Source organism: Syngnathoides biaculeatus, chromosome 7 (assembly GCF_019802595.1).
Source record: "Syngnathoides biaculeatus isolate LvHL_M chromosome 7, ASM1980259v1, whole genome shotgun sequence".
NCBI classification, from domain to species: domain Eukaryota; kingdom Metazoa; phylum Chordata; class Actinopteri; order Syngnathiformes; family Syngnathidae; genus Syngnathoides; species Syngnathoides biaculeatus.
Window position 1 is genome coordinate 16,502,754 of NC_084646.1, and position 26,546 is coordinate 16,529,299.

At 41.1% G+C, this 26,546-nt stretch overlaps 2 protein-coding genes across 8 annotated transcripts in view; both read right to left on the reverse strand.

The window, feature by feature from the left end:
- nek7 (NIMA-related kinase 7) overlaps positions 1 to 7,732 on the reverse strand; it is a 65,105-nt gene extending 57,373 nt beyond the window's left edge. Inside the window, exon 1 of the mRNA XM_061825430.1 lies at positions 7,370 to 7,732. The gene's annotated coding sequence lies outside the window, so the exon portion shown is untranslated. The remainder of the gene's footprint in view (positions 1 to 7,369) is intronic.
- Positions 7,733 to 17,838: 10,106 nt separating this feature from the next.
- Positions 17,839 to 26,546, reverse strand: part of lhx9 (LIM homeobox 9) — a 37,944-nt gene continuing 29,236 nt past the window's right edge. For 5 of the 7 annotated variants that reach the window (XM_061826004.1, XM_061826007.1, XM_061826003.1 and 2 more), the window contains 3 exons: positions 25,901 to 26,280; positions 21,617 to 21,819; positions 19,038 to 21,208 (listed from right to left, as the gene is read on the reverse strand). In XM_061826004.1, coding sequence (XP_061681988.1) covers positions 20,954 to 21,208; positions 21,617 to 21,819; positions 25,901 to 26,280 — 838 coding nt within the window. In that variant the 3' untranslated portion in view covers positions 19,038 to 20,953. Of the gene's footprint in view, positions 18,962 to 19,037; positions 21,209 to 21,616; positions 21,820 to 25,900; positions 26,281 to 26,546 lie in introns of those variants that run through there. The other 2 variants (XM_061826009.1, XM_061826008.1) reach the window with 2 other exon arrangements.

The window sequence follows — 26,546 nt, forward strand, 5'->3', positions numbered from 1 at the left end:
GCTGATATGCTAACCAAATTAACAATAATTAAAACACACAAGGTCTTTTTTGAGGAAGTCTATTGAAAGGCGAACATAAGCCTACAGACACCAGTTATAACGCAAATCAGGAAATCCTGCAAGCCTTGATCTTTGGCTTCAAAATCAAAAAAGCATGATAATTTCAGATCATCTCAATAGTTTCACAATAACATATAGTGAAAGGGATGAAGGAAGACAGCTCTTCACACTGCAAAGAGGGAAGGGACAAAGCAGCCCGTCAAAAGAAGATACTTACATACTTATTTACAGTGTTGTGCTCCAAATCCCGTGTGAAACATTAAGACTTGTTTGCGGCGAGGGTGAAACAAGCGCCCATACCATACTAAGACAAAAACATCCCTCTCCCTTCCTCCATTTCAATCTGCTCATGAGCGCAAATTCAAACTGCTTTCGTCTCATCTCATGACAAATGCATACTGTCATTGTCACTGATGTGGTGTTTACAGTGGCACGCGGCATCTTGTAATCATTCAGTAAAAGTGGATTTGTATCCTCGGGAGATTGTTATTTTTGCTTCCGGATAATCAAAAGCGATAGACGGGAACAGGGGACAATTGGAGAGTGATCTAAAATAAAAATCGATGATAACCCGTACCGCAGTTGAAATTATGCCAATTTGGCTTTGACAGTACGCAGCAGCATTTTCCTCAGCTTCCACTGACCATAGGAAATAACATTAATAAAAAAGACTTTAAACGGTCGGGATTTTTGGGGGCGATCATTGAGTTAAAAAAAACGATAACCGATCACAAGCTGGAGGAATGAGTCATTTTAATTCATTCATTTACTGTATATACTTGTGTACTTAATTACTCAAAACATATTTACAAGAAATAATGTATCTTTGTTCAACTACGTATGCCAGTGAGGCATAGTGACAAAGAACAAATGAATGGTCTTCTATGAAATGGCAGTGAGTACATACAGCAATTAATATATCTACTATTTGTGCAATCTTTGTTGATGTGCCGTGAGATTTTTCATTTATGAAGTATGTGCCTTGGCTCCAAAGAGGTTGGAATTCACTGAATTCAGATCATGTGTTCAACAGAATGGCAGCATGTTTATACAGAACCACGAGCGCTAGTACTTGCTTGCTCGGCTACGTAACGTTTTGTTGCCTATTTGTGACCCGAATCGCATCAAAAGTATGTGAACATAGCTCAAACAAGCCTAAAGGCTACTTTCTACTCCCACGGTTGCGATCGACATCACATTTTTGCTGCGTGGAGAAAGCCACGGAGCTCATCTCTCGTGATTCGCCCGTTTTAGTTGCATGCTGTGATCACCGTTCGGCTCCACATACCACGTACGTCACCTCCTTTTCCATCGATTTTGCAGCATAATTGAGCATATTATCTGGTCATTTTTGTCCATTTGTTCAAACAGACACTCTTCCACGGTCGCCATTGCTGTTGCTTTGTTCCTTGTTACAAAAAGCAAAGTGAAAACTGCTAACGGAATTGACCAAAATGTGCTGAGGAAACTACATGCTATGTCATCCGAGCCAATACCAGCCGTAGCAACATCTCTGACTTGGAGAAGAACTGCAGCACATTTTCAAAACTGCGCACGACGATTGCACTGGAGAAAAAAAGGAAAACTATGTGCGGGAGAGCCACAGTGATGTCGCCGCACATGGGAGGATAAAGAGGCCTTTACACGAACGATCTCCCATGCTCTGAGCACCGGTGACAACCAATACACTTTTTCCATTTTTTTCCTGATAACACAGCGCGATCCACTTGTGTTGTCATCACGTTCGCACACAACCACTAGTGCTAGCACTAGCTTGTTAAGCAACGTAAGGTTTTGTTGCTTGCTTGCGAGCCATCTCATATTAAAAGCGCGGAACCATATCTCAAGCAAACCACATGAAGGTCCTCTTCTGTCCTGAACAACGGTAATCACCACCATGCTTTCTTTTTCCACATTCCGTTCCTATAATACAGTCGTCGCAATACACTCGTGTTGTCATCCCCACGGTAACGACTGTATTCCGTTGCATTTGAGGTGAGCAGAAAAAAGCCCATTGATTGTAAAAATGGGATGGGGTGGTATCAGAAACAAGATTTTATTGCAGTAGTCTGACATAGTGCAATCATGAAAGAGCAAATTTGTCTGATAGATGAATTACATCTTGTCTTGTTAAATATGTTCATGAGACACAAGGGGCTGCAAGGCATTGCCTGATTTGAATGTTTTAAACATCCATGACCCTCCAGACTAAAAATGGAAGAGAGAGAAATAAAAACATTGATGTGGTGGAAGAAGCTGCTTGAGTACCCCAATCTCATTGCCAAAGACCTGAACTCTAAACTTTAACCAAACAAGGATCATTTCAAATTGTTCTGGGCAAGACAGAGCAACTACATATTCAAACGTTTTATTCGTTCATTTTCTATATCGCTTATCCTCACTCGGGTGGCAGGTATGCTGGATCCCATTTTATTTGAAACTTCAAAATTTCCAACGTTTTCATGAATACATAAAGCTTCCAGTGATCCTTCGCAAGCATCAGTTCTGTGCAATGCCTGGTCATGCTCTTTGACATCATCCAAGAGACTGTGTTAAATGCAGCTCGAAATGGCCTAAGGATGCATCTTCAAATATGTTTTGTGAAGGGAAAAAAGCTAATCTTTTTGTTTTTGTTAAGAAGAAAAATACCGTAAGGCAAAAAGAGAGTTAAAGTCGTCAGATGACAAATGTCTCATCTAATTCTCAATCCAATAGAGGAGCCAGCTCAAGGGCTAAAATGGGAACTTCTGACAGGACAGAGAGAATTGGTGAATTCCATTACACTAAATCACTGCTCTGGATCCAGTATGCAGATTTATCCAGACCATTGAAAGGGAATGTTGGTCTAAACCACAAGAGTAAAGTACTTGATGGCTGACAGTACAATTGTATGGTTTTGTCACATACAAAATACACCAAATGGTTTAAAAAAAAAAAAAAAAAAAAAAAGGTGAAAAACAACAACACTGACCTTGTCTTTCTCGTGGAAAAAAATGCTAGTATCTTCACCAACAATAAGTTTTCCTATTTTTTTTTATTTAAAAAAAAAAATCTTACACTATTGTCACAGAACTTTCAAGAGATAACAGATATTATACAAACATTTGGCAGCCATTGTGATTAACCCGGTTCATGACACACTACTTGACAGTCAACTTCACTGAGCACGTCAGTGCGCGTGATGAGACTGGTAGACTCGAGCTTGTATGTAACCTGTCTCAATGATCGAATGTGGCAACAGAAAAGTGACTAATTATTGGGAAAGCGAGGTATGTCATTTCCCACTCACTCAAAGCTGAATCATAACTGTAGGGTAGCCAAATGTGATTGAACGAATGTTGTAATATTTAGCTGAGAATTGTGTGTTTCTTTCGGCTTGTCCCTTTCGGGGTTGCCACAGCGTGTCATCTCAGATGAATGCATATATATGTTCGGCACAATTTTTACTCCGGATGCCCTTCCTGACGCCCCAGTGGGATACGAACCCACAACCCCTGGTTTATCAAACCAGTGCTCTAACCACTGAGCTACGGGGCCTCTAATATCTAGCTGAGAATACAAACAGGAATACAATTTTTAAAGCACTTGACTTAAAATGTTTGCAGTGGTTACGAGCGACTCGCGGGGATAAAATCCGCGCCAGACCGCGAATACCCAGATAGGTGACGGTACCCTAAGTGTTTGTAATCTCCTATGTTAATATCTTAAAAACATGAATATTCCAGAAACGATGATCCCAAAACACATAGTATTTCATAGCACATCTGTGACTCTTATAAAGAATAGTTCCTATATACAGAAATGTCTCTTGTTCTTGTTACTTTGTCGTTGTTTGTTCTGAATGTCGTACCAGGGCAGCACCGTCTGCCGGAGAAAAATTCCTTGTGTGTTTTTACACACTACGCCAATAAAACTGAGTCTGAAATAAAGTTATATCTATCAGTCTGGAAAGGGTTACAAAAGCCCAGCGATTCCAGCGAAACCTATAAAGACTCTTTATCCTCACATGGTGAAAAATATGGTGAACATTCCCTTGAGAGTCCAGCCTACCTAGATTACCCCAAGAGAACAGCAATGACTCATCCAAAAGGTCTCAGAGGAACTCAGGACAACTTGTAAAGAACAGCAGGCCACCCCTGCCTCAGTTAAGGTCAGTGTTCATCCCACCACAATAAGAAGGAGGCTGGGTTCTGGGGCAAAAACCACTGCTGACCAAAAAGAATATAAGGTTTGTTTTAGTTTTGCAAAAAAAGACAAAAAAAAATAGCTGAATAATTCCCAAGAGTTTAGGAAGAATATTAAATTGACTGACAAGATGAAAGTTAAGCTTTATGAAAAAAAGTGAGTCTCATGACATCTGGCGTAAATCTAGCAAAACATTTGAGAACGAGAACGTCATACCAACAGTCAAACATGGTTTTAGGCCAGGCCATTCATTAAAATATTTTGGTTTCCGGTAACAAGAGTGAAAAAAATTAGTAAGTAGGTAAATTGGAATTATTATTTATTTTTTTTTTTTTTGCAAAGCTGCATTCCATGATATTCTGCAAATATTTTGGCCCATATACTACCGGTAAATATAGTCAGTGTGCTGATGTAGCTTACGTTTTAGCTATAAATTATATAAATATTTATTTCTTCACATTTTCAACTTCCCAATAATGATTTCAAATCACTATTGTGCATACCTAGAAAACATGTGTAGCTTCTTCTTTGGATACTGAACTCGGTCGGGAATGAGGCGCTGGCTCGGTCGACCTCTTCCAGGACTTTGTTAAAAAGGGGGTGGTTTCCCAGATAAACTTTTCTTTTAACAGTAAAGAAAGTTCTTGACTTTCCTTGGCAGCTGCCATTATAGTGACAAATGCATCGATTTTTGGCCGTTCAGCAGTGGCATTTTTCTTCAAATGAAAAATCACTATCTAAGATCCGGATCGAAATGTAATAATGTCTCAAAATCATGACAACATTCGCATTGACTGCCACTGTGCATTTACCTCAGACAGCACATCATCTCCAAATTCTTTCGGGGCAATTTGTTTGAATGCATCCTGGACTTATGTTGACTTTGTGAAAAAACAAACAAACAAAAAATAGACAACTTCAGCAATTTTATTTACGGTCAGTCGGGTTACCGGAAACCTAAACATTTTTATGGATGGCCTTAGTGTAATGGTCTTGGGCTGCATTTCCACTTCAGAACCTGGACAGCTTACTGTGATGGAATCATGAATTCTTCTCTTTACCAGTGATCATTTATGACCTTGAGCTAAAGCGCACCTAGGTTCTGCTGGAGAATAACTATCCAAAACACACCAGTAAGACAACTTCTGAATGGATTAATTAATGTTTTCTACTGGAACAGTCAAAACTCCATACTTGAAATCTGATTGAAATACATGCCCTTGAGAAAAAAAAACTGCCACCTGATGTTCAAATGAAAGTTTCTTTTAAGTGGCATAAAACTGATGAGGAAAACTGTATCAAAATGTTAAACTCTAGAGTGCTATTACGTACACGTAAAAATCTTAATTCAAATAAACTGTGTTCCAGCTACAGTCTCTTTGAGTGAACGGTTATGAACTGATAGAACGTGTGTCTGCGTGTTCTAATGTGTATGCATACACAGACTGTTTAACAGCAGCCGTATGTGTCAACAACAATTTAAAAAGTCCAAATTGTTCAATCACTGATTCCAGTGCACTCTTAACAACCCGTGCACTGAAAACTCTCACAAGCCACTTTTGTCTTTTCCCTCTCAACAGACACAGTGGGGTTTTATTCATCCTGCCAACTCGGGCTAATGACAACGTGGCTCAAAGGATAAAAAGCCACACGGATTCTGATCTGACCATCCTTATTCATCTTGTATGACCACAAAGCGGATGTCCAATCTATAACCAACTATTAAAAAAACCACAAACTTAACTGCGTGTGGAAAATGCATTTCTCTGTCCACATAGCCTATGATTGGTTACCAGTTCAGGGTGCACCCAGACTCTCAGCAGCTGGGACAGCCTCCAGCTTACCCTACTCAGGACAATGGATAATGAACTGATGGATGGATGGCCAGATGGCACAAATCTCCCACACAATGAAACAATTTGATAGAGTATTTTTACATAGATGTGAGTCTCCTCTGTTAAGTTATCTGAATGCAACACTGCTGGTTAAGCTAAATTAAATATAGCATTATAGCGATAGATCATATATCTTTTCTGTAGTGATTGTCTTCAGTCACTGGCAAGCTGGAACCTATCACAGGTGATTTTAGGCAAGACACAAAGTACAAACCGGACTGGTTGCCAAACAATTGCAAGGCACATGTGGACAAACAACCATTTACACCCAGATTCACCCACATTCACACCAAGCGACAATTCGGTGTCTTTGATTAACCAAAGCTAGCTAATAACCAGAGAAAACATGCCAACAGTGGGAGGATCTACAACATGTGAAAACCAGTAGGGCACTGTATCACCATATAAAATATATTTAATGAAAACATACGTAAACAAATAAACATATTCATTTAGTGTACTTGAAAAGGAATTCTGAAACTGAAAGAGCTGGGCTCCGTCAGTCAGTCTTGTGCTGAGCTTTTTACACCATGCATCAGCAATGGATTAAAAAACTTTTAAGTGTATTACGCACACTGGCCATGTGACATCCGTTACTCATATCGCTGTATGTCACATATTTAGAGGGGAATGAGTTAATGGACTTTCATGTAAGTTAGTCAACACGAGATATGAACCACAGAAACGTGTCATATGAAACAAACATCCATAATTATGGAAAGTCGGAGACACGTCTTGAAAATGGGTTTTGAAACTAAATGGGTGTGCAAAGTAATCACAGCACACAACGCAGCCGACACGCTTTTAGGTTGCATCACGTGAAGTTTGTTGTATAGGTTCAATAAGTAAGCTGCATTATTGTATTGAGCGACTGTTTTCTTGCCTCGTACATTGCAAAGTCACGTCACGCCAGAACGAGTTTGACTTGAAGTGACAGTGACATTAATTGGTTGAACTCGACTGCAGTGAAAGTTAGCCTTACTACATGCTAGCCTCGGGCAAGCTAAGCTAACTGACGAACTTTCCTCAAACTTAACCCCCCTCCCCCAAACCCGCCACCATCTCCCCAAATATGAAGCTCGCCTACAAGCTTCCACCGTGGCAGCGTTTGGCGAATTGTTCCGACCCAGTCTTGTCCGAAATACAACGGCTAAACGGTTAAGAAACAACTCGATTAGCCGCTCCACAGTGGTTTGGCTAAGTTGTGTGTCAGCCGTGTGGGGACTTACCAGGAAGTGGGACTCTGTTGCTAAGCTATTCCTTCGACACGCGCAGGCAGACACTCCACTGACTGCTATGGTGCTCGGCTCTTTTTGGACTTTCCCTTTCCTGCCCAAGGGCACGAGGGAGGAAAAAAGCGGGGAAAGTCGGCTGGCTCGGCCTCTTCTTGCGTTGCTGAAAAGTTTTTTGTTTTTTTTTTTTTCTTTGAACGGGTGAGAATGTTTACTGCTGCCGCCGCCAGCGAGGTTGTGTACGCGTTGTGAAAGGCGCTTCGTCCGCTAAGCCCCCCAGCAGCCGCCACACTCCTGACCCGCGTGCCACCAATGTAAACAAGGCAACATTCCCGGAGAGCTGTCAAATACCGCGAGACTGCGCACGCACTCTCCAAAGCCTCCCACATCAGCGGCCTTGTCGCTCTTTTTTTTTCTTTCTTTCTTTAAACGCTTTACTTAGAAACACGGGACCTACTAATGCAATCGCCAGGGGCTGAAATACGAACTCAAGAGCAGCAATATATTATGTACAAAACATAAATCAAAAGTTTCACATTCTTGGAGTCTCATCGGTCTATTTTCAAAAACGCACCAAAAAAAAAAAAATCAAAGTTATTTTCATGATAGACTCGACATTTGCCTTGGCATAGTCATAACATCTGATCATTTCCTTGACGTGCTAATTTTGTTTGTGTATTTTTTAGTCACGCAACAAATATGACTATACTAATATACTGTACTAACTTGTCAACCTCTACAGATCATTTTATTATGATGTGAATTTCAAAATCTATTTGAAACTCCTGACAACCTCAAACCATCCAAACTAAAGTGGGAACTCTTCAGAAAGAGGGTGCAGCAGACCTCGCAGTATTCATAAAAATAAATACAAGTTGTGGCAGTGCGTGAAAAAAAATACATAAAAAGGTTCCACAAAAGCAACCACTTTTGAACTTAATCTGTTGATTGATATTTTGCAATATTCAGTGTCTTAAAATCTTTTTTCAGTAGGCATTCTAGTTCACAGAATTGTTATTTATTTTTTTTGGGGGGTGGGAGGGGGATTCACAGCGCAAAGAAAGAACTGAATTTTATGTAGTCCGTGTAGTTTTGAACTGCATCTTGTTTTTTTGTTTTTTTTTTTGCCTTCACAGACATGCAACAATTGTCAGGTTACAAATCTTAAATGGGAGCCAATTAAGTGGTTGTCAGTGCAACCATCAGCGGGCAAAGTAGGCAATATTCAGTTCCTACATTCTATCCCAGTCATTGATGGTGTAGTGGTTGCATGAATCGCTTGAATTTGGTGCGGACAATGTGGGTTAATTTATCGCTATCACTTTTCCAGGTCAGGTCGCAGGGGAAGTAGCTTCAGCAGGGATACACAGACTTCCCTTTCCCTAGCCACTTCTGCCAGCTCTTCCGGAGGGATCCCAAGGCGTTCCCAAGCCAGCCGAGAGACATAGTCTCTCCAGCATGTCCTGGGTTGTCCTCGGGGTCTGTTTCCGGTGGGAAATGCCCGGAACACCGAACCAGGGAGGTGTCCGGGAGGCATCCGAATCTAATGCCCCAGCCACCTCATCTGGCTCCTCTCAATGCAGAGGAGTAGCGGCTCGACACTGTGCCCCTCTCGGATAACTGAGCTTCTCACCCTATCTCTAAGGGAGAGCCCGGACACCCTGCGGAGGAAACTCATTTCGGGCGCTTGTATCTGGGATCTTGTTCTTTTGGTCACAACTGACAGCTCATGCCCATAGGTGAGGGTGACTGATGAATTGAGAGCTTCGCATTGCGACTTAGCTCCCTCTTTATCACAACGGACTGCTACAAAGTTCGCATCGCTGTAGACGTTGCACCGATCCGTCTGTCGATCTCCCGCTCCATTCTTCCCTCACTCGTGAACAAGACCCCAAGACACTTGAACTCCTCCAGTTGGGGAAGGACCTCATCCCCGACCTCGAGAGGGCACGCCCCCCTTTTCCGACTAGTGTTGCATATTGTTCATAATTACCATGACAGCTCATGAACATGTTCAGGGGATGAAAAAAAGTAATTGGTAATCTGCCAAATTTGTTTTACAAGGTCAAAACAAGCAAAAATAAATCATTCAAACAAGCAATCTCATAACACGACAATTTGTAGTTTTCCGTAGCATCATCCAAACTCTTTGAAACCAAATAAAGTGAAACATCCATCACCAGATGTTTCGGCCTCCAAGCTTAAAGTCCTTTGAAAGTGTTCAACGAGACTAGAACTTTCAGTTTCAGCTGTTGCTGAAGTTTATTCCAGGAATAAGGAGCTGCATATTTCAAAATAATAATAATAAAAGGTTTCCCCGGCTCAGTGCAGATCTTAAGTGCAGCTTGAAGCATGCGGGCCTGGGAAAGAGTCCCATAACTGGAGAAATGCCAGAATATTTCAGGCAGATGTTTCTCAGCAGGTAGCAGGACAGCAGAGCTAAAATGGATTTATAAAGTACAAGTGTTGTAGTCTGCGGGTCGACTAGTATGTCCAATACTAGACGTGCATTAATTTTCAATCGTAACTTTTGTTGGTGTTATTTCACAGTACAGTGTACAGAGTGGCTTAGAATCCACATTTACTCTGGTGGTTTGTATGTACTCACAACCAGTGGAATCAGAAAATCGATTTGGTGCATTTTTTTTTCTCTCTTTGGAGATCATTAATGATTATCTTCAATGCAGTTGGGAGTTTGTTCCATTTGTTTGAATTTACTGTATCGGAGAATATAAAACGTCTTAAGGCTCTTTCTTCTATGTAGTGAGAAACTACACAGCAATCTTGATGCTCTTCATGTTTTGTTCATCACTTCTAAAGGGACTGATTCATTCAGTTTGCATTTTTTTTTCTCTTAGAGTAATTTCGTAAAACATAGTATAGCATTTCCATTGCAGTTGAATTCCAAATATCAGTCTTTAAGAACGTTGTTTCCAAATTCTGTTCCTCTCACTGGAGTTGAGACATTTTTGTGCGTCTCAATGTCCAAGTTAAACATTTTTATGATGATCCGGCAGCACTATGTCAGTGTCAGTGTAATGGATGTGAACTTACACGGTTATACGCACTCGTATTGGATATCCACTCTAGCTTGCTGTGCTTTCACATCTGTATCCAAAGTATCTGCAGATATTTGGGGAAAATCACGAGGATGTATTGACGACAACAAAAAAATGGAAGCGCAGGTTGCAGATTGGCACGTGGAAGTGATCAGCTTACATGGCTTTGATAAAAGCTTCCTGTGCGCATTCAATTCAAACTGACAAATTCCAAACACTCGTGATCCGCTGAAAACCGTTCGTATTGTTAATAATCAACAAGTTAGGTGGGATGGTGTGTTTTTTTCCACCTCCATACTTCAATCACCTTTTTTTTTTGTTAACCTCACCGCAAATATGGAAAAGGGAGAGATGCCTGCAGTGTACAGCCTCCCTACCCCCCCAACCCTCCTCCTTCCTTTTTCTTCAACAACGGTTGAAGATTAAAAGAAACGTCGCGCAGATATCTGTCAATTCGCTGTGTGAATAATGCTGTGTGGAATTTAATGGCACAAGTTATATTGGGTTTCCGCTACACCCACATTTTCTCTCAATAAGATCAATGGCGCTCGGTGACAGATAGGGACGGTCTTTTGTATCTTCAAATTTCAGGTTTCTGAGGGAATAATTAGATGGATGGATGAGAAGTAATGCATCAGTCTGCTCAGGGAGCTGCACCCAGAGATCCTCTAGTTCAACACGCGTGTTTGGTGGAAAACTGTTTAATAATCGCGTCAAATTCCCATTGTTTTAAAAAGTGCCTGTCTGCCTGATGTGGTGCTTTAAATCCAGAGGAAACTTTTTGTGATATTGCTTATTTAACAAAAATGATTTTTTTTTTTGGGGTGGGGGGCATCAACAGAGTGCAGTCACTCTATTTAACCTTCAAACTGTGTGTGGTGTTGCTTGCAGGTAAACGGGTTGCAAAAAGGTTCTTACACGGAGGTGCTTTGTGCGTTGTAATGGAGGCACTTTAGACCTTTTACTATAACTATGACATCATAATTCAGATGTGCTACAGCTAACTCGTGCTCATTCTTTGGTCATTCTGCACACGCACACACACAAAATTGAATGTGTAATAATGGTAGGTGAGTCACTGATGGTGAAGTGGTACACACGCCTGCCCTGGTAATTGTTCCGCTCAGTGATTGTGTCGATATCTGCCCTGCGGCTGACTGGCGACCAGTTCAGCGTGTAGTCCGCCTTTCGCCCGAAGCGAACTGGGATAGGCTCCAGCTTTCCTGCAACCCTCGTGAGGATAAGCGACTCAGATAATGACATGACATGACATAATGGTAGGTTACGAAGACTAAATTATTGTGAGTGCAAATGCTTTGTTTGTTTGGATCAGGCCTGCGATTTTGGGTGTTGGCCTCCCTCACCCCAAAGATCGCTGTTATGGACTCCACATCGTCCCCCGCCGCCCTTGTGAGGATAAGCGGTTGATAAAACGGATGTATAGGTGGTTGTTAAGTCCTCCGATGCACAGCCGCAGTAGGCCGCGAAGGATCATCAGGCGTCTCCAGGGAAATCATCCACTTTCATTCATTGGTATGACAATTACTATTTACTCCGAATCTTTGTTCATCTTCCAATCCCAGTGACAAACGGCAACAGGAAGAACAAATAAATGCTCTTTCACTCCATGGCAGATGGTTTAGTTAATGGGTGGAACCACCTGTTGACATTCCTACAACAAAGGAAAAGTTTTGTGTTCAACTCCACCGGCCCAGATTTCACACGTAGTAAATACACGTGTCAGTAAATGAAGACCAGAATGTCATTCTTTCGTAACTTGTGTGACCTTTTTATTCGGTTGTGTGTCGTGACATTTATTTCTAGTGTAAAATATGTTCCTTGAGTCAATAAAGATTGGGAAACAGTGCTTTATGGTTGCTGGAAGGGAGTGGTAATTAGATGCTAAAAATAACTGGCTGCCACAGAACACGTTCATGAACGAAACATACACACCTAGTATGTCTACACTTTTTTTTTTTTTGCTTGTTTATTACAACATCTCCACTTTTTGATGATGTCAAAGAAGGTGTACAAAAATTAGCTCACACAAAGATAAATACCCGCAGTTAAAGACCTCGTGGAGTCAAATTGTGATTTTGTGTTTGAAAGGGACAAGCCGATAGATAGATAGATAGATAGATAGATAGATAGATAGATAGATAGATAGATAGATAGATAGACAGACAGACAGACAGACAGACAGACAGACAGACAGACAGACAGACAGACAGACAGACAGACAGACAGATAGATAGATAGATAGATAGATAGATAGATAGATAGATAGATAGATAGATAGATAGATAGATAGATAGATAGATAGATAGATAGATAGATAGATAGATAGATAGATAGATAGATAGATAGATAGATAGATAGATAGATAGATAGATAGATAGATAGCATGTATTTCAGGCCATGCGAAGACTGGAATGTTGTTTTCACTCACGGGGGAGTCCTGCGTTGTTGATCGGGCTCAGGGGCGGGCCACGACTACGGCGTGGTAGAGACAGAAGCTGCAGTCTGAGCGGCTGTGATCATGGAGGAGAGAGGAGAGCGGAGCTGAAGCTTTCGCAGGAACTGAGGGGTTTACACTGCAGCGCTACAAAGCTGACCTGTCACGCGCTGACACGCCATTTCCAGGCACGCCGGCGTCCCCTTCATGTGCACACGGAGCAAAGTGTTACCTCCTGGAGGAGAGAAAAACGTTGACTCTGTCTTCACATTGGAGGCGCCTTTTATTGGCTAATTAATGTTGTTTTGTCTTCAAAGCGCCGCGGCGGCCCGTTGCTATTAGCCTTGATCGCAGCATTTTCAAGGTTGCCTGGATGTGAAGCCTCACGCGAAGAATACGTTTAAATATAGAAATAAGCAGAAACACAACATTTATGGCACGCAGAGAGCCGTGTGCAAATGAGCGCACATGAGAGATAGTTCGTTATAATGTGAAGGACAAAACTGCCATATTGTTTGTGTCGTCATCGCTCATAAAAAATGTGTTTTTCATGAGTGCACATGCTTCAATATTTCCTGGTGTTCTTCTACCTGTTGTGTTTCACCCAGCAGGGAGGGGAGGCCTCAGCGTCTCACACAGCAGTGGGGGCTGCGTCCCGTTCACATGGTCACCCCTCTGACGTGTGCCCGTGTGAGTGAGGTGATGTCAACGAGACGCTTAGCGACGAGACGAGGCGACTCAGGCAGAACTGGCGGGATATCACAAACACGGCCATCAGAAGGCCGTGACAAGAGCGACAACACCACGAGAGCGACGTGGAGGCAGCGCGCGTGACCTCCGCCTCTGTCATCCTTCCACACTTGTCGCCGCGCCTCCGTAATGTAGGGTCATGTACTGTGTGACCGTGTGAATGTGTGCGTTTGTGTGCTTTCGCAGACACAAAAAACATGAGGCACCTTGTCTGCTGGCAGGGTCGAGGTGGGGGGGGGCACTCTGAATCAATACCGTATGAGCAACCATTAAAAGAATTAAATTCCTTTTTTTTTTTAAAATGCAAACATTTTGCCAAGTTGAACTTGTAATCACACATGAGACAGACAGACAGACATGCTGATAAAACTTTGAAAACCAACCTGCAAGAGGCAAAAAAAAAAATAATACAGTACTGCAATAATAATATTTGCACACATTTTCTCAGTAAGCAGTGTAAGATGAGAATGCAGCCGATTTATGACAAAATAGGAGGTAATGTAAACATTCACCGATAATTTGGAGTGGGTCACCATTTAGATCCAAAGTTAGGAGCATTTTGATGTACTATGTGTCAGAAAATAAAAATTATAATCTGTGAGGCTGCTATATCACACTTTTCGGGGTGCGGGCGGGGGGCGGACAGTGTAAATCGGGTCTGTGGTCGATCTCTTTCTCTCTCTCTCTATCTATCTATCTCTTTCTGTCTTTAGTGTATTGCAGTGCAGTTGTACAGTTGAAGCCAAAAAGTTTACTTACTTATTATTAGTTTTTTTTTATCCTCCCTATCTGACAATAAATCAAGCGATTTGTTTCACTGTTTTGCGCGGTGGCTGTAAAGTGCAAAACAGAAAAACTGCAAAACAAAAGCAGAGACACCAAAACACCATAGTTTTGGGTCAGTTGGGATTACTAATTAATAAATAATTAATTAATAATTATTTAACATTTGCTAAATGCAGACGACAAGGAGATTTTTTTTTCAAGACAATTTTTCATTACTTTCTTCAAATTCATAAGTTTACAAACATTTCATAAGTATTTGGTAAAATTGCCATTTAACTGTAGTATTAGGTTGAAATGTTTTGGATATGATTCCACATGGTCTTCACAAATATTGGCAATAAATCTGGCCCATTTCTCCTGACAGAACTGGTGTAACTAGGCCAAATTTGAACGCAGATTTCTCGCACGTGCCTTTTCACATCTGCCACAAATGTTCAATATGGTTAAGATCAAGGTTTTGCGAATCTCTCTCCGAAGCCCCTCCACTTAAGTGAGACACTTGAGGTCAAACAAGCCCACAACATAATACTGTTGCATATTTCATAGTTGGGAGAGTCTTCTCAGTCTTGCAAGCTCCGACGATGGTCTTTGTGGCCATACAGCTCAATGTCACTCTCATCAGATCCCAGAACTTGTCTCCCAAAATGAAGGTCTTTCTCCCTGTGTCCTTTAAGAAACAGTAATTTGCCTTTTTTTTATGTTTCTATTATAGTAACGGCTTCTTCCTGGCAGAGTGGTCTTACAGCCTATGTCGGTACATTGCACATTTCACTTTGAATAATGAAACGCTCTCAGCAGCTTTAGCCAATATCTTCATAAGGTCTTTTGGTTTTGTTCTTGGTTTGATATTCACATTTTGGGCCGAAGCTCTTTCATCTCAGGGACACAGAACCCATCTCCTTCTTGAGAGTCTTGACATTCCCATGGTGTTTGTACATCGTTGTTTAAAAACGTTTGAACGTGGCACCCTCAGGCATCTAAAAATTGCCCCTCAGATTAAAAAAAAAAAAAAAGTTTATTTATTTATCTAGACTTTTCTATGATAATACAAAAATAAGTAGTGTGTTCCAACTGTGCCGAGTTCAAATACATCCCCACATGTCAAATGTGGTTAATAAGCTTTCGCAAAAATACATCTATTGTCTGGGTTTTCCAAATTGTTGAAATGTAGCAATGTATGTAAACGTCTGAGTTTGAAAAAAGTCATTCCAAAACTCCCCTAAAAGCATTGTGCAAATAAAAGTAATTTAGTAATCCTTATTATTGACCTAAGACAGGAATGGTTTCATCTGAATATAGAACACATCTAAACATTTGGCCTCAATTGTATATTATTCAATGAAAAGCTATTAACTAAAAGTGAGAATTAGTATCTTTGTAAGGGAAAATAGTATGACCCCCGTTTTCAATCATCAATCAACAATCATTTATTACGTCTTCATTCACGTCCATCTAAAAAGTATAAAAAGTAACAAGATTGAGTACAGTCAGTCTCATTCTCATTTTTTTTTTTTTTTTTTTTACATTTACATGCTGTATTGTTACAAATGTGGTCAAACTATTTCTTGGAAAATGACATCTATAGAACAATCAAATGTGGATCTGGAATTCCTACTGGTGAGAGGAAAGCGAACACACACACAGAATACATAACCCAATACGATAAGGATAAGGCACATTCCACTCACCACCAACCTGGTAGCAAAACCCTCCAATTGTTGTCATCAGAGTGGCCATGATGTTTTCCAGAATTTTCATTCTCCAGCTCCACAATGTGTTGACTGTTTTTTTTTTTCCTTCTTCTTTGTGGAATTTGGCTGCCTCCAGAAACATCAAACGGGCCTCAAGTAAGCGCAAAGTAGTTGGACCGTTTGCCATTTCCCTCATTGTTGGAATTCAACACTGGCCTGCCCCGTGGTCCCGTCCGTCCCTTGCAGCTCCAGTTTCTTTATTCTGCTCTTTTTGCCCTTCCACCACAATATACCTTCATCTTCTTCCATCTTCTACTATAGTTAGATATTTAGCGTTTGTTCACTATTTATGACAGCCTGCAAACCACGGCCGGAATCAAGTTCTTATTTATCCAAATTGCTTCAACCTTTTCCCCCTCTTGAGACCAAAGCTCTTGTTTGGGATGCATTTTTAATTTTCCTTTGCTCTTAGGAATAAGATGGACTCGAGCTAATGTCTCCCCATGTCTGCGTGGGTTTTCTCCTCGCACTCCAGTTTCCTCACACCCCCCAAAAACACGTGTTAATTGGGGACTCTAAAATTGCCCCTAGGTGTGATTGTGAGTGTGTCTGTTTGTCTCAATGTCCCCTGCAATTGGCTGGCAACCAGTTCAGAGTGTACTCCGCATCCTGCCCGATGACAGCTGGGATAGGCTCTTGCACTCTCCCATGACCTTTGTAAGGATAAGTGGCTAAGAAAATGGATAGATACAAACTTCTTTTTTTTTTTACACAATCTGTGTGCTGGAAATAGCCCCCGGGCCAGAATTTGGGCACCTATGTTGCCTGCTTTGTAAACGGGAATGAATAGTTTTGGAAATGCATGTTTTTTTGTCAACATGAAAAAGATAAAAATTACATTATCAAATGGATTTCTTAATATCGTGTAACACGGCATCATTGGTGGATTTGATTGCTTTCCTGTTTTTCTTGCATTTGGTGCTGACCACGTGACCTTAGCGGTTGTGAGACTGTAGGGCCTCCTGTGTGGACTTTGCGTGTTCCCCTTTTGCTTTCGAACGTATTCTCCGGGCACTTCCATAAATATGTTTGAATGTGTGTTTGTCTATATGTGCCCTCCGATTAACGGGAAACCAGTCCAAAATCAGCCGGGATGGGCTTCAGCTCCCCCTAAACCCTCGTAAGGACCTCGGGGGTGTCAGGCACCTCAATGCTCCTCTGGTGTGTCTTTGAACAAATTTTTGTTTAGTTTGTAATGCGTCACAAGATGCCAAGAAATAACGTGAGAAATGTATTTCACACCACCCCACTAAATTATCTCTGGCTGGGCCACTGAGCAAAGGTGAGCAAGTATGGAAAATGATCGACGCCCATACGACTAAGTGAAAATTGAGCTGTGTGTATAAAAAGGTTCTTATTTTTTCATACAATTATTAGTTATTGTTGGGATCTGTTACATGTATTTTGGGCTTTCTCCAAATTTCACTTTAATTAAATGTCATCTTTGGACGTTTAAATATGGATGTGTTGAATGGTTGTTCATTGCCATTTTATCTAAAACGATTTCCATGTAATCTTTATGGACAGTGTGAGTTGTGAATCAGGGTTTATTTCGCTCCGTGTTGAAGGAGTATAAGTATGCATGTTAAAGTTATTGGAGAACTTTAATCTTGAACTGTTAAAACAAACCAGCCTGGCTGCAGTAATGAGGAAATCCTGGCGACTTTTTATTTCATACCAACTTCTTTTTTTTTCATCCACAATAAGCGTGATCCTAAAATAGAAATGTCACAAAAAATAATGCTCATGCTCACGTTCACAATGTTACTGTACATTGTCACACTGCCTTAAGATACGCTGTGGGGGTGAGATTTGAAATCAGCAAAGCTAAAATGAATATTTGTACATGTTATGTCACACCTGGTGTCATGTGACCTGTGCTGAATGCAAAGATTACTTGGAGGTTTAGTTTCTCCAAATGCGTGTCCGGGAAATGGATTTCATGTTTTTTTTTAATTATTTTGCAGCAGACAAGCAATCAAACAGTGAGTCAAATTAAATAATATACCTGTACGTCTCAAAGGATAGCAAGATGATAAGGCGCATGCAAAATGAGAAGCTCTCCTTGACGCGTTTCTCCATTTTGTTCACATCCTCACGTCCCTCGCCACAGACAGATGGCAAAGCTCCAGCTCGGCGGTCGTCTTCATGCGAGCGTCACATTTGACGGGCATCCTGCTGGCGCTGCTGCCGCTGCTGCTGCTGCTGCTGCCCACTTTCAAGGAGGCCGTGTGCTTGCAAAAAGGACTTCTGACAACATAGAAAACTTGGATATATTGGAGAAGGATGGTTGTTGGGCGAGGCCGGGGGGTCAGTGAGCGTGTGGTAGAGAACAAAGACTCAGCAGGATCTGCAGTATATGCTGGACTGTGGTTACATATAGAAGCGTTCAATTAGTGGAAGGTACATGTGTGTGTGTTTATGTGTGAGAGATATCCATACGGCCTCATTCGGTTGATACGTGCGGGGTGTGGGCTCTGTGGAGTTGCTTGAGTTTGCTTTTGCGACGTCACAATACATTTTATTGTCATAGTTTTGCATGTGTCAATCATTCCAATACAGACGTTCAGTGGCACGTACATGGTTGATAGAGTCAAACAACAGGTTTTCTCTGCTTGTACACTTTCAACTGAATATTTGATCTCAATAGGCTAAATCATCTTATCCTAACATTGTCTTTGTCTTCAATGGTGAGGAACTCCCATCAAAGTTTCCCCCTTCTGTTAATACTTTAGGGAATTTTCAAACGTCGGGATGTATGGCTGTAATGCCCCAAGATTTGTTCTCCCTGAAAGAAATGATAGAGTAAGAATATATTAACTACAGAGCAACCTGGCTTTTACGAGGTCTGCATTGATTTTGACTTCATTTTAGGTTTACCACGTTATAGTACATAATGTAAATACTTGATGCGCTTTGCAGCATTCTGACTATTCAAATTCTACAGCTGTGATCATGCACTAAAAAGCAGATTTCAAATTTTTGGGGACCGCAGAGTTTGGATGCAAATCCATGGGGCATTACGTCCAAAAACATCATAAAAGAGGAAATTGAAATTAACATGGGAGCAAAAATGAGGAACGGCGTTAAGTTTGGTGAGCAAAAACTCTCTCAGCTGTCGATGTGACAAATAAAAAGTGTATTCTGGAAGGAACACAAAAAAAAAAATGGCAAGTGCAATGAAAAATAAAAAGCCATTTAAAGCAAAGTATTGTTTTTATTCACACAAATTTAATAAGATATATAACAACCGTTTGGTCCATAAATATTTAGGGGGAAATAGTTTCTATACACCATTTTTAATCAAGAAACAGGGAAACATGGACAATCTTGATAGAACACTTACTGTACTCAACTATTAACACGAAGATCAATATATAAGGTTCTTGGAACTATATCTGAAAGAGTGCACAAATGCTTTCTATGACATCGCTGCCCCCTCTCTCCCCTCTCTTCTTCTCCTCTTTTTGTCTTTTTCTTTTTTCCAAAACAGGGTACACCATAAAAAGATCTTTGAAAATAAGATGCAAACCAGTACAAAACTAGTGAGGCGTCCAAAGGGTGTGACTCAGTTAACAAAGAACACAGAGAATCCTGAATTTCACAACCTTTTTTGTCCCAAGTTATCGCGTAAGGCACATAGAGTAGAACTGAGTTAGGCATCTAGTTCATGAAGTAGATTCGGAGTACCACTTTGTTCTACAGAAGAACAAATTAGGATGCGCACAATGGAAATGGATCATCTGCCCCCCCCCCCCCCTCTCTTTTAATACCTTTCAGCCAGAAGAAACATGCTTTGTTTTTTGTTTTTTTGGGTCTGATCAGTGGCAAATGGTGTGAGAGAAATTCAATGTCAGGAGAAAACATGGACTGTGATTACTCCTGCACAGAACTCCAACGGTATCTGTGGTCATTATTATTATTTTTTTTCCCAATGCCAGCTCTACAAATCCGGTCTTAGTCAGTATACTACACTCCTCTTTTTCATTAACACCACAAAAAAAACATCACCCTGAGCAACATGATAAACCAATAATGCACTTTTTTACGGGGGTTGGAAGGGGCCTTGTGCAATTGACTCGATCTGTTAATGAATTGAATGGAATCGATTTTTCTACAATTGCTCCATCAGGGCAACGGGAAGCGACAGCCGATTCCAATTGAGGCCGTCCACTGCTCTCCTATCCAAATTTGAAAAAATAATTTGCTCTCATTGCATTATTCTCACCACTTTTCTCTTTAGCTCAGTCGTTGTTTGGATCAAGTCGGACAAAGTGTTGTTGTTCTTTCTATCATGAATTCAACTGCCATATAGATGGGAGACATTCAAAAAGAGAATTGAAAACCTCTTTGCTGGATAATTTACCCATATACAGAACATTCTACAAGTTTGCTTCCCAATCGTTTTCAAAAGAGAAACACAAGCATACAATTACAGCTTTCGGAGGGCCAAATTCACCAATCAAGCATCAATTAAGAAGGGCTGAATTTGTAATAATTCAATACAAATGTACAAATGATGAAAAAAAACACTACGTTCTTTCCCCAAAGATTTTCTTTAAGTCCTTTTGCAAAGTCACTCATTTCCAGATGCTACACAAGTATTAAATAATTTGATGTGGTCACTGCTTGTCTGGCGTTTCTCTTCAAAGGAGCCATCGCTGCTTGATTTAAAAGGTCAATTTAAAATGGGCGGAGGGGGGGAGAGAAAAATCAAATCAGAGAAAATAAGAATTTGGGAGAAAAACAAAACAAAACAGAGAAGCAGTCTGCTATCTTGCTAGAAAAGGTTCGTCAAGGTAGTTTGTGAAGGGCTCTCCGAATCGTGGCTGTCCAAACTAGAGGTGACTGACGTCACTACGGTAATCGAGGGGTTTGTCAGGTCTGTTAGAGTGGCTGCGCTGGAGGGGGGGGTCAGGGCCCCACTGTCGGACGAGGGCGGAGGGAGCGAGGTGCCGTCGGCCTTATCAACACCTCCGTTCTCCTGTCGTAAAACGTTCCTTCTGAATTTGGCTCTCGCGTTTTGGAACCAAACCTGCAAACCAATGCCGGGGGGCGGCTTTTACTTTTTGTGCTCGAGTACGGCTGATTTCAAGAAACACAGTACACAACTGGTGCTGCAGATCAACATAGACGGACACAGGATATTTGGAGGTGAAGGGGCAGGACGACTGCGTCCGCTCCTCATTTTAGAACAGGAATGAAAAGGGAATGGGCATATTTTAGGACTGAACAAAAAAAATGTGTGCACCCGTCGTTTAAAGAATACACCAATCGACTCCTTTCTGCTGTAAAAAAGCAGCATTCAAGCGCCAATCAAGTTAACAGCCATCTAACAACTAAATCCGTCATAGCTCAATTAAGTTAAAAACAAACAAAAAAGAATCCTGGGGTGAAATGGCGAGGGGGGTGGGTGCACAAAAGCAAATGGATGAGCGCTTACCTGCAGAACTCTTTTGGTCAGGCCCGTCTTCTGGGCCAGCTGCTTGAGGTCTTTCGCATCCGGGTTGTGGTTGATGGCAAAGTAGGATTTCATCGTCCGCAGCTGGTGGTGCTTGAACGAGGTCCGCATGCGCTTGGTCTTCTGCGTCGGGGCGTAGGCCTGCTGGTCCCGGTCCAAATGGTCCGCGTCGTTCTCGTTGCAGCCTGGGAGTGCAGAGCCACGTCAACTCTCAACATGCGTGTCTGTGTACTCACATACATTACATCTGACGCTATGTCCTCTTATACTATAATACTTATTATACTATCTCCATAAATGACAATAGCAAGACTTTTTTTCAGATTTCAAGAGGTCCATTCAAAATGTGACATTCATACATACATTGTTTTAAAAAGAGAAATATGTAGCGCAATATAATTGATTCTGGGGTTTTGTTCCACAGTGCCGTGTGTAATACAAAGTCGTACACTACACATTGTAGATGATCTTCAATAACTTTGCTGGTCTAAAAAAAGACGTGTCAATTACGGTGCGTTTCAATAAATTGGGATATTGTGGAAAATGTATGAAATTTCTGTATCTAAAATTTAAAAGTTTAAATAATAAATGATGGATATTTGGATGTATATATTTTTAAGATGATAGCTTACGGCTGATGGAAAGCCCAAATTCACCAACTTGTGAATTGAGAATATTGCAATAAAAAGTGATTTTTAAGATGGCAATTGGGTAAGAATTGATCTTCTGACAAGGCTTTTCCCCATTTGTGCCATTAATTTTTAAAACACAGTATATCCCTAAATTCCCCCCTCCGCCCCTCCCCCATCATTTTGCAACCTAATAACATCGCTCAAATGATTTCAAATTTTAGTGAGATGCGTAAAATCTAACCACAGTGTTAGTTACATTACTACTTTGGTAATAGAGTAGTTTTTTGCATTTCTTTTCCCTCCGGGTGTAAACAGAAAATTAAAGTAATATCCACTTGCTCTTCTATGCAGCTAAAATTTGGGCAAAATGCAATCTGTGCCCTCCTGAAATGGATTTGAAATCCTACATCTGTCTTAATAGGTTGTTGCAGTTGAAATCAATAAATCCTCCTCGACAAGAAGCCGATTTCATTTCACTTGCAAAAGACGAAGTTACTCAGAAATTAAAATGTCTTTTTTGGGGGCAGGTTACATCAGGTTTCACTTTTTGAACTGAAATAAACTTTTGTACAACAGTCACGGATTGAACGCACGCAAGGTTTGGAAAATGAATGAATGAATGAATGAATGAATGAATGAATGAATGAATGAATGAATGAATGAATGAATGAATGAATGAATGAATGAATTCAATGAGTGGCAGGCTGCGTGGTGGCCACATTGTTTTACTCTTTCACTGTAAATTTGAGGCTCGACATCTATTTGGAAAAAAAAAAAGAACATATGCATTTATACTTGTGAGGGTTCGTGTTATTTCAGTGCTGCTGCCCCTCCAGCCCCTACAACCCCCCACACACAATGTTCAAATGAAGATTATTGGCATCTGTAGCACAGATTGTTTCATAAGTTAACCACTAGGGGTCTCTGTATCCAAAGAAGACCTAACGTCGCGGAGAGGCGTGGAATAACAATACTCAGTAGACCCACTCAGCTCGACGTGTTCAAAACAAGCAAGAAAAGGCTCACTTGAGACAAATAACATCAAAACAACAGCGGAATCGGATCCTATTTGTAGCAAATGTGAGGTTTGGTTAGATGTGCACAGTGATGGATATTAACAAGAACGTTTTGGGGAGACTACAATGCCAAGGATGTCAAAGGTTTTTGCACGTACAAACTGATTTAATTATTTCCCTTTTTGAGTTTACATTTAATCATCCTGTTTGACTATTCATCGTTGATAATAGCGTTTCATTTCAAAATAGATTCTTGCCGCGGGAAGGAGGAAAATCCAGACAGTCGCCCAAAGAATATTTCTGCCTCATATTTTCTGGATAGTAACGGACACATGCGTGCATTTTTTTTAATTTTTTTTTTTTTTCTTTTTTTTGCGATTGAAAGTCATATCCGTGAGAAAAGCACGCATTTGCATAACGGAATAAAAGGCTCTGAATCATGATTGTACGATGCAGCTCATGCGGGCGCCCTGACTGCATGCATGGGAACACTGGCCCGGCTCGTTCGGCCCGGCCCGGCTGAAGCGCTGCAGGCCCGAGATTCCAACGTCGCTTCCAATTAACCGAGAACAATTAACGGGCAGATTACCCTTCTTCCTCGACCCCCCCCCCCGCCCCAATTCATCCATTCATCATTCATTCATCGGGAACTCCGCCGCACAATGACTAGTTTATCAAGCGCACACTAATTCGCTGAAAAATTAGGACGCTGCAGGAAGAGGACTTTAGATAGCCTACACACATTTATATTATATTATACAGTATATATATACTGTATAATACTGTATTATATTATATATATGCAAAAACATTTAGTTAGTTAGTAGTTAGTTAGTTAGTTAGTTAGTAGTTAGTTAGTTAGTTAGTTATATGTACCGGTATATATATATAAGATGTGATTCAATTTATAATTTACGGACACCAGACAAAAAAAAAAGGAGCAGTGTGCATTTTTGCATTATTCTGTATACATTTTACCGTTTTTAACAAGCCGAAAGGAAAAGAAGAAGATTTTTACATTGTTCTGTATGCATTTTGCGAAATAGCCAGAGCATTGTTTGACGATAATGATGTTTATGATAGGTGTGAAAATGAACGGATGGCAGTAAATGAATTATTTGGCGACACCCCCCCACCCCATTCCCTCCAGCACCCAAGATGCATTTCATCCAGACAAGCAGCCCTTATATAAATGAATATTTCAACCAATCATCAAATTCAGTCATTGGGCACCAACTTGCCGTGAGAGTTCATCAAAGGTGTGTCGCAGCAAATTTTGCGATTTTACTGAATCGTAGGAAAACTGATGTTTGAGTGCAAATAGTATATGTGCAGGTCTATCTAAGCCAGCGACGTGTAGTGACAGGCATGCAGGGCAACTAAATGCTCTTCCACCAGCCGCCAATTACCCAGTGTACTGTGACATGTTTAATGTAAGATTTTGTTTCCAATGTCAAATATATGAATTGGATTGAAAAGGGTTTGGAAACACTATTTCTCCAGAGTCCGATTTTGCTTCTCCTGTTGTGTTTGCAATATAGGAATGTTTGGAATATTTTTTAGTGGTGTTGTTGCGGTAAGATGACATTGGGTGTGTGCATTTACACTAAATAACTCCCCAAAATATTCATTGATACAAATAATGTATCCCCGTCTATCTATTCCAGCAATATATAGTGAGAGGCAGAACAAATAAATGTTTTTTTTTTTTTTCCATCAGATGGTAATTAACCTATACATCAACTTTTTGTCACACATTTGCTGGCATTCCATGAGATTTCTTGAAGGTAAAATGCGTGCCTAATTGACTCATTAAATGTGAGGAAACACTCATCTGACTTAATTGTTAAGCCCAGAGTGATATTCTGGTGACGTTTTCGTGAGAGGAAAAAAGGTACTGTGAAAATACTTCATAAGATCTTTGTGGATTTTGTTTTTCTTATGCACGTCGTGGGAAGCTCATCAGTTGCTTGAAAACACTCAGAAATGTGTTTCCAGTACTAGATTTTCCCCCATCTATTTATGACAGTGATATTTAGTGACAGGCAGAAGAATGAAATCATCTATCACTTGATGGCAATTAACACATGCATCCACTTTTTGCGACATTTTTGTGGTGTGCAATGAGATTTATTTTAATATAAAAATGTAATTTGGCGCAAATCAGGTTGGGAATAACAACAATGACTTTTTTTTTGTCCAGAAAGAATATTATTGTTGTTGTTTTAATCGTATTTGTGTTTGGGAAAAATTAGGAATACAAAAAGATATTTTTGCTAGGTTGTTTTTCTTCCTTTTGTGAGAGCTCATGAGATGTATTGTAGGCAATCGACAATTGGGAACTGCAAAAAATGTATGTTTGCTCATGTAGCATCTATTGTCGGTGATTTACATATTTTTTGGGGGGGGGGTAATTGGTGACAAGACTTGAGAAATACTTCTTTATTTAGCTAAATATTTAGTCCCTTTTTCTCGTGCTTTGTATGGAAAATCACGGAAGTGATCATTATGAGCAAGGTGGGGTTGTTTTTTTTTTGGGGGGGGGGGTTGCACGCCGCTATTGTTAGTTTTTTTTGTTGTTGTTGTTGTTGTGTGTGCGCAGCGTGAGCGTCTCTCACCTGTGTTGTAGCTCGGTAAGTCCAAGCCCATGCTGGCGGGGCTCTTCCTCTTCCTCGGCCGACCCTTCTGAGCCGTGCCGGTGCCGTTGAAGTAGGGCAGGCCGAGGGCGCCGCCGCCCCCGCCGCCGCCTCCCTTGGCCGCCAGCTCGGCGAAGTTGAGCTGCGGGTGGTAGTCGGCGCCTTGCACCAAGCTCTCGAAGTGCAGACGGCAGTAGACGAGGCTGTCCTTCATGCCGAAGTGGTCGCCCGTGGTGAGGGTCTTGTTGCACGACGTGCACGTGAAGCAGCTCAGGTGATACACGGAGTCTCGCGCGCGCATCACCATCTCCGAGGCGGAAATGCCCAGGTGGCAGCGCGCGCACCTCTGCACCGAGAACCTTCTGGAACAGACGCATCGTCAGAAACACACACTCCTGTCACGGGGGTAACATTCACATTATAACATCCCCACCAACCCGTTTCTGTAATGTTCTCTAAACAGCCGCTTACATCTTATGCGGTGCCCTCGACGTTCTCCTTACTTAAAAAAAAAAAATGTTGGTAATATGTTTGATTGTCTAAAAATGATGATTGTTGCTGCCATGTTCACCAAAGAAATTTAAAAAAAAATAGCGTTAAAGTCACAGTTGTGCATGGCGCGTGTGTT